Here is an 8,777-nt window from a genome sequence, read left to right on the forward strand (position 1 = left end):
AATGATTAAAATAAGAAAACAACCCTGGTAACAATCTGGTAAATCAAACATTTGTTTGTGAGCGTCTCTGAATTGTGTTTAAACTTATCTGGTCAGTTTGTGTCATTCAAAAAACTGAAGAAAAAAAAAACTGAATCAGAAACAATCAGGTTTGATTAAAGAAATGAGTCAAAGCAACAAGAAAACCCTGAGCAGGCAAACTCTTCCTGCAGCTGTGTTTAAAGTTGATTATGAGGCAAAGTTAGTCAGAACCAGGGCTTTAAAGATTCTGGGTTACACTGTGAATAAAATGAAATTTTGTACTCTGAGGGGTCAAGTGTCCCTCAAGTTATCTGAAAGTCTTTTGCAGTTTTTAGGGTCTCAGCAGCATTTCTTCCCTCTCTTCCTGCGGTCTCTGTCTCTCTGGGCGTTGATGTTGACCGTATCGTCCCGTTCTCGTTCCCGAGTAACTCGGTCCTGACTCTGCTTCTTGGCCCGTAGAACCATGCGGGTGAAGGCCATGAACATCTAAACACAGAAATATAAACAATTTCAAATTAGATCAGAACAAAACCAATATACCGTACTTTTTGTTGTATAAGTCGCACCTTTTTGCATAAATTAGCATGCCCAACAACTTATACAGCTAAGCAACATATTTTTGTTTATTTCCCCATATTTATAACCCAATTTTTGGCTGAGATCTGACAATTTCATACATTCTGATATGGAAAATAATAAACACTAACATTTTCATCCGCTAAAAGGCGCTTGAGTAATATGGCAAGCCAAGTGTCTCATTAATAGGTAAAAGTGGATATTAATGAGACACTTGGCTTGCCATACTTAGCCACCTTAGTCTCACTCCGGAACGGCAAGAACAAGATCGGAGCCATCACCATGTATGCAGTGCCAGTCATCAGATACCCAGGTGGTATACCTCTTGAGGGCACGTACCACCGGCAAGAAATCAACAAATCTCAGTGACTAAAGAGGGCTGGACTGAAGGACAGAGACACAGAGGAATGGACTGAAAAACAGAGACACAAAGGAATGGACTGAAGGATAGAGACAAAGAGGGCTGGACTGAAAAACAAAGACACTGAGGAATGGACTGAAAAACAGAGACACAGAGGAATGGACTGAAGGACAGAGACACAGCGGGATGGACTGAAGGACAGAGACAAAGAGGGATGGACTGAAGGACGGAGATGGGATAAATGTCGCACCTCTTCTACATTTATGTTGTCTTTGGCACTCGTCTCGAAGACGGGGACGCCCACCGATTCCCCAAAACGCACAGCATCCTGGGTCTCCACCTTCTTCTTGGCAGGGTCGTCATTTTTGTTTCCCACTGAGAAGAAGAAAATCAAACTATCTGTAGCAGGTTCTGCTGGGACAGTGCAAGAACCAGCAGTGTTCGACTTCGTGAGACAGGTTCCCATCAGTGGAGTGTCTCACCCACCCAAGATCTTGCAGACGCTGTCACAGTTCTCAGAGATCTCGTTGAGCCACCTCTTCACGTTGACGAACGACTCCGGGTTGGTGACATCGTAGACGACGATGACCCCATGTGTGTTCCTGTAGTACCTGCAAGGACAAACACTGATCCAGCTGCAAGGCCATGTCCATCACACCAACATACACATCCACCACACCAAGAGACACATCCACCATGCCAACAGACATGCCCACCACACCAACACAAAAGCTTCCTCACGTGGAGGTGATGGTCCGGAACCGTTCCTGGCCTGCCGTGTCCCAGATCTGCAGCTTGACACGCTCCCCCTGGATGTCTACGGTTCGGATCTTGAAGTCCACGCCGATGGTGGTGATGTAGCTGCCTGCAGGAAAACCATCCATTCACAAAAAATATATAATTAATAAGTCCACAGAGGCAGCAGTCAGTAAGAACCAAAATATCACAAGAAAAAAAAATTATTCCCAGCACAGATCGCCAGGTGAGCGACACAGCCATTGGTGCCGTCGCATCACCTAAGGTGCTGCACCAGGGGAGGGGCAAAGAGGGAGGCTAGCGAAGGCATGAATTTGAGGGGAAGTAGTCCGTGAGCACTGTCCAGAGCCATCCCCCCCACCCCCCAGCCATAGTCCTGATAAGGTGGTGCAATGTTTATCAGCCAGCTCAGTTGAGCTCTGACACAGGTCCATGTCCTTGAGGGGGCGGGAAGCAGAGCGTCTTGTTTCCATAACATCCAGGAGAAATTGAGACAGTCAGCCTTCCAAGGCCAGAGCCAAATTCAGATATCAACATTTGTTTTGGGTCAGGCCGAGCTCTGTTAATTTACGTCAGCCTTTAAAGTCTCGCTACTACATCTCATCTCATGGCAACTTCAAACAGCCAAAACTGTGATTACATACGACGAGTCAGGCTTACACCTTCTCCCAAGATCTATTCCTTCCCACCGTTCGTGAACACTGCCAGAAAGTTCCATAGTCCTGATAAGAAATGGCATGTCTATCAGCCGACTCAGCTCTGATACAGGTTCACTGATAGTTCACACAGTGAGTGTTGCCAAGTATGGCACATTCTTCACACATGCCAAGCAGCTTATCAGCTGCTGACATTTCCAGATTTGTAGATAATCCAAGTAACCACAAATTTCAAAAAGCAGAAATCCTGTTATCATAAATCCAATTATGTACACATCCTCCACGAATTGTATTCTGTCGAGGTAAGAGGGCTCTCCTTTGCCCTGTCTTCTTGTTGAGAAAATTTGATCAATTGCGTTGAGAGACTAGCTGACCAAATCTGTAGTTTACAATTCGAAAGATACGCAAAAAGAGGTTCTGAAAAAGGTTCACAGGACAAAGAGCAGAACCGCGACAGAGCGGAGGAAGAAAAGTCTGCCTTCGCCAAGGGCAAGCAAGAAAAAAAAAGAAAGAAAAGAAAAAAGCTTTTTTCAGAGCTTTCCGGACTTCAGTCTCACTAATATTTCCCACTTCCTGGTCCATTGTTTCTATGACCTCTACTCTTCTTTGCTTTCATTCTCTGAGCTGGTCTGGGAAGCTCAGTCCTCACCTCCTTCTACAGGTGTACAGTGGAGAGCATCCTGCGCTCCAGCATCAGTGTGTGGCATGGAGGCTGCACAGCTGCAGAAAGAAAAGCTTTGCAGAGAGTGGTGAAGGCTGCACAGAAGTCTTTGGAGTCAGTCTTCCCACCATCACAGACATTTACACCTCTAGATGCAGGAAGAGGGCCACCTGCATCATGAAGGACCCCACTCACCCAGCACATACACTTTTTGCCCCGCTCCCCTCAGGAAAGAGGTTAAGGAGCATCAAGTGTAGAACCACTAGACTGAGGAACAGCTTCTACCCTGAGGCTGTTAGACTCATGAATCTCTAACCAGGATAATCACTGTGAAAAATTACATGATGTTGCTGCTGATCCATTTCATGCTGCTGTGTTCATGCGTGCTCATTTGCTCACACAGACTCATGTTCATGCTGCTGTTCGAAGTAATGTTGTTTTTTAATGCCATTAGTGCTTAGTATATTATTTAGCGGATGTTTTTCTTAGTTCATATCTTATATCTTATTACTGTTTTGCTTTTACATTTTATTGTTGGATGCAACAGGGACCCTGTGTACATAATCTCGTTCCACCACATGTACCACATGAGATGCAGATGACAAATCTCCTGCACTTGACTATTCCACCACCAGGTTTCCTTATCATCCATTCTCTGTCCAGATGACACACCAAGTACCTTCTTACTCATCTCTCTAATTACTGGGCTACTACAGCAATAGGGCTGGGCGATATGGACCTAAATTAAAATCTTGATATTTTAAGATAAATGGTGTTATACGATATACAGCTAGATATTTTTTTTCTTTCCATAAAGTAATAACAAAAATATTTCCGAGTCAAAGCTTTGTCCCAATTGTCACACAGGCACCTTTATTAACAAAGCTGTAACTGTACAAAATAAATGTCTAAAAAATAAAATGTATTTTTCCTCCGTAACAAAACCAAACACAGCTGTGCACTTAAAATTTAAACATAACACGTGGGAATAAAATAAGGTTTGATTATAGGTTGTGGGGAAATAACATAATATGAGTTGGTTGATATACTGTTTAATCATGACATACAGTAACTACAATAAATATAAACAGAAAACAATTGTCACAATTTAGTCTGCTGTTTAAGTTATTAAAATAAAATAAATGAAATAAAAAGCAAAAAGCTGAAAAAAAAAAGGTCAGTATAGAAAAAATACTGATAAATAGATAAAATAATCCCCCATGGAGACTGCAACAAAGTGAAGATTCAACATGTCTGCTGCTTCCTTAGATAGAGAACTTTACTAATTGGCTTTTCTATGTATGTGAACGTTCCTGTAAAGTGCCCTGAGACAACTTTGTTGTGATTTGGTGCTATATAAATAAACTGAATTGAATAACAGAGGCAGCACTGGAAAAAGATCAAATTCAGATCATTGCAGCAATGTGCTGCGAGACAGTAAGAAGGCTGAAGAGGAGACCAGAGGAAGGTCATTGTTGGAAGAAGTGCAAAAAAGAATATTGGTTGATGTCATATGCTGTTGCAAGTGTGTGGAAAATACTTGAAAATCAGGGAGTTGAGAGGCCATCACCGTGCGAGGGAAAAGGAGCTTTGATTGAAGTAGCTGGTGCATCGTCAGGGAGATGGAGGTTAGAAGAAAGTCAGGATGAACGCAGCTCAGGGAGAGTCACAGGACAGCAGGTGCAGATGAGGTTGGCAGATCAGGAAGGAATAGAGGAAGCGTTTTGTTAAGGTTGGCAGAAAAAGGTATCAAGGTCAGCAAGGAGAAATTGCAAGTTGCTCGCAAAACGATTGTGTTGGATTACTTTCAGCAGCAGGCTCAAGTTTGTCCCCGGCTCACAGGACCACTATCCTGAACCACCCAAAACCAAAACAGTAAAAGACATGCTGTCATTTTAGGCTCAACGGGGTTTAGCAGGAACTATGTCCCTTATTATACCGGACTCGCACCTTTGCGGAAACTGGTGAATGACAGAGTGATGAGGAATCTATCGGCCACGTTACAGTGGACAAAAACACTGAGGACACTTTCATTATGCTGAAAACTGAATTAGCTAGAGCAGCGGATCTGGCCACACCTGACTATGGTCAAACCTTTTTCCTTGATGCTTCTGGAACAGGACACACTTATTGTGTGTCCTGTTCCAGAAAAAAGGGGGTGAAAGAAGAGTACTGATGTACATTAGCGTTATGCTAAACATGGAGAAAAAATAAAAATAAAAAAAGACACCCACCCTGCACGCAACATGCAGCAGGAGTGGCAAAAATTGTACAAAAAACTGCACACAGTGATGGGGCACCCGCTGACAGTTTTAACTACCCACAGCACAGTTTCCTACGTGAACTCAGAATCACTCACATTAACATCACTGAGACAAAGAAGATTGAGCAAAAAAATTATACGAAACAAAACAAAAAAAAAGAAGTTGTAGAAATGTTTTGTCTCTCATCCGAAAGACTTCTTCAGTCTGAGGTGCTGTATTCAGCTCAGTCTTATAAATAGCACCTTCTCAGAGTGGATCAACCAGTTTGCTGCTGACAACCAAAACCAGCTGCTCACATGATCAAGAAGGACCATCAACCTAACGATGGATCATTAGCACACTGATGGCTGTTTACTGTTCACAGGGGGCTGAGTGATACTAGCAATCACAGCATTGTAAGAGGGGGACAGTTGAACACGGAGGCCTCCACCCCTGTTTAATGATGGACGGTTTATTTTCACAAAGCTGGCCTCCTTTACTCCTCTCTCAAACCATCGTTCCTCTCTGTCCAGGATGTGAACATCTTCATCCATGAAAGAGTGACCGTTTCTACAATTTTTTTGTTTTGTTTGAATGTCCAGAGGACCAGATTGAACTTTTTGGGCTTTGTCTATCTGGATTATTGAGCATGCATCAGGATATTTTACTTGACGTCAAACAGCGAGATGTTCCTTTAAGAACATGATGAGACGCTGCTGCAGGGCAGAGTAGCTATGTTTACATGGACATAAGTAATCGGATCAAACAGCCGTTCGGAATAAAAGCGCGTCATGTAAGCACTCCATTCAGGTTAGCTTTTGTTTATTCGGCGTGATCCGAAATAATTTGTGATCAGAACGAAATGGGTGGTTTACGCCGATTCATAACCCGAACGGTGCGCATGTAAACACTTGATCTGTTCGTTTTTATCCGATGGTGAAAAACTGACCTGACTGCGCATGAGCGACTGTCATTTCCGCCTGGCTAATGCTAATAATATTAGCATGTCGGGGAAGCCAAACTGGTCGGTGAGCGACAACATTTCTACTAGAAACTTTGAAAGAGCTCAAAATGATCTGTATTACCTGTAGCTCAGTCAGGGAGTGCAGTAACGTCTCCACTGTCATTAAAACCTGTCGCGGGTCCATTTTGGGCACTCAGGTTTGTTTACGTTCATCCCGGAAGTAGAACTTCCGCTTTTTTTTTTTATGAGTTTACTACTCTGCACATGTCAGCACTTCTGTTCAGAACAAAGCCCGCTGCATGTAAACGCTCGTCATGAACAGACTGTGCCCATGTAAATGATACATTTGAATTATTTAATCTGAAAACATTTCAATCCGATCAAAAAAAAATTTGCGCATGTAAACATAGCTAGTGTGAAGACAAAACTAGACAGCAGCAGATGAATTAGAAGATCGTGTTTTTGTCTGTAGAGCCTCAGGGAGCTGCAGACGTGTCAGGACAGCCCTGAAGACGAGATGTCTGAACATGATGGACTCACCGGAGAAGGAGCTGTCTGCGAAGCGGAGCAGGAGGCTGCTTTTCCCCACATCTGAGACAACAAGAGACAAAAAACAGTTTCAGTCCAGAAAACCCAGTCGTCCCCTCAGAGATGGACTTCCAGCTCAAACACAGAGAAGACGATAAAGATCTCAATCAACTGGAAGGTTAAACTCACAAAGTTGGAAACAGTAAACCCTGAACCCTGCTCCCACAGAGTCCACCTGAAGAGGACGAGAGACCGTTTGCTCTCCAACTGCGCTCTCAGAAGGTTTTTGTTCTTCTTCAACCAAACTGATTTTTTTGCTGCAGATACAAGTGTTCTGGTTCTGGAACATGACTTGTATCCACATCAACCCGGTTCTGCAACAGTTTCACTGGTTGCCCATAGAAGCTAGAATAAATTTTAAACGCTCGCGCTCAAGTGCATCCATAACCTTGCTCCTCCTTACTCGTGTGATCTGCTTCACATCTCCACTGCTTCCCGTTCCCTCAGATCCTCGTCTGTCACTCATCTTATTGCACCTTCTGCCCACCTCGTCACCATGGGGAACAGAGCCTTCGGGTGCTCTGGAACTCCCTCATGTCATCAGGAACACCGACTCTCTTCCCTCTTTTAAATCACAGCTGAAAGCACGCCTGTTCAAACAAGCATATTCACTTTAACGGTTTTAAGTGTTGTCATATCATGACTTGTTTTATGTAATTGTTTGTTGATTCTGTTTTTATTGTTATTTTTATTCGTTTTTGAAAGGTGCCCTGAAATAAAATGTATTATTATCAATTATCATTATCATCATCATTATAGTAGTCACTCGTTTATCGCGGGTGTTCCATATCCTGCCGCCCTGCGATAAGTGAAAAAGCACGAAGTAGAGATACAGTAGCCCAAGTTCAGTAAACTTTGTCGTGACATGCGCCAGGCTGCAATCACACTCACTCATCACCTGCTACTCCCAATCTCCCTCCTTGTGTAAATAAACTATTTTAATTTAAATACTGTAATGTTTTTATAAAAAAACACATTTAAAAAAAATCAACTGAATGTTATCATTTTGGCATATCTGTGTGTATTAATTAATTTGATATTCTTTAAACACGAGAAAAGAACTCGCGTTCAATTTACATTATTTTGGGGTAAATAGAGACTTGACTTTGTTCTGCAAGAGAGAGGTGGTCCCCAAACAACGAGGTTATTTGCATAATACACGCGTCAAAGAGGTAGGACTAAACCCTACAACTACAAACCCTAAACTAACCCTAACCCCGTGATGCCCACCCACTGCTCCAGCCTAGAAATGGTTCTAGCTAAATTCTACATGAAAAGTTTCTGTTGGTCCTCTCCACTCTGACAAAAACAAAGATTAAGAAGATGTACAGTAAATATGAGAAGCTAAAAGAAGCATCGTTACTAACTGGAGTCTCCGATGATGAGCAGCTTAAACAGATGATGGTAGTCTTTCCCCGCCATCAGAACGTCCTTTGATAGAACTCCACACACTTAGACCGGGTTCACAGGAGGAGTTGTTCCTGGTCCAGGTTGACCTCCTCGCACTTAGACCAGTTTCACAGGAGGCGTTCCTGGTCCACGGTGACCTCAACAGACTAGATTCATAGGAGGTGTTCCTGGTTCACGGACCTCCTCACATTTAGACCTGGCTCACAGGAGGACGTGTTCCTGGTCCACGTTGACCTCCTCACACTTAGACCGGGTTCACAAGAGGAGGAGTTCCTGGTCCACTTTGACCTCCACACACTTAGACAAGGTTCACAGGAGATGTTCCTGGTCCACTTTGACCTCCACACACTTAGACAAGGTTCACAGGAGGAGATGTTCCTGGTCCACTTTGACCTCCACACACTTAGACAAGGTTCACAGGAGGAGATGTTCCTGGTGCACATTGACCTCCACACACTTAAACGAGGTTCACAGGATGAGGTGTTCCTGGTCCACGTTGACCTCAACACACCTAGAAGAGGTTGACAGGAAGTGGCGTTCC

The 8,777-nt window shown here is 43.4% G+C and overlaps 1 protein-coding gene across 1 annotated transcript; it reads right to left on the reverse strand.

The window, feature by feature from the left end:
• Nucleotides 1–214: 214 nt before the first annotated feature.
• On the reverse strand, nt 215–8,368 carry si:dkey-16l2.16 (ras-related protein Rab-35). Its single transcript, XM_037688444.1, has 6 exons — nt 8,194–8,368; nt 6,779–6,829; nt 1,700–1,823; nt 1,445–1,569; nt 1,209–1,333; nt 215–507 (listed from the first exon to the last, which is right to left on the reverse strand). Exons 1-6 carry the CDS (start codon nt 8,246–8,248, stop codon nt 361–363), a joined length of 627 nt encoding a protein of 208 aa, XP_037544372.1. The 5' UTR covers nt 8,249–8,368; the 3' UTR covers nt 215–360.
• Between the last annotated feature and the right edge of the window lie 409 nt (nt 8,369–8,777).

Source organism: Nematolebias whitei, chromosome 15 (assembly GCF_014905685.2).
Source record: "Nematolebias whitei isolate Nwh7 chromosome 15, NemWhi1, whole genome shotgun sequence".
NCBI classification, from domain to species: Eukaryota; Metazoa; Chordata; class Actinopteri; order Cyprinodontiformes; family Rivulidae; genus Nematolebias; species Nematolebias whitei.

Bases quoted from the DNA above. Each gene is read 5' to 3' on its own strand.
- si:dkey-16l2.16 (XM_037688444.1), bottom strand. From the start codon at position 8,248: ATGGCGGGGAAAGACTACCATCATCTGTTTAAGCTGCTCATCATCGGA. The intron at 1,824-6,778 runs GTGAGTCCATCA...GTTTTCCTGCAG, and splicing joins CGCAGACAGCTCCTTCTCCG to GCAGCTACATCACCACCATC. The intron at 508-1,208 runs GTGCGACATTTA...TTCTGTGTTTAG, and splicing joins ACAACATAAATGTAGAAGAG to ATGTTCATGGCCTTCACCCG.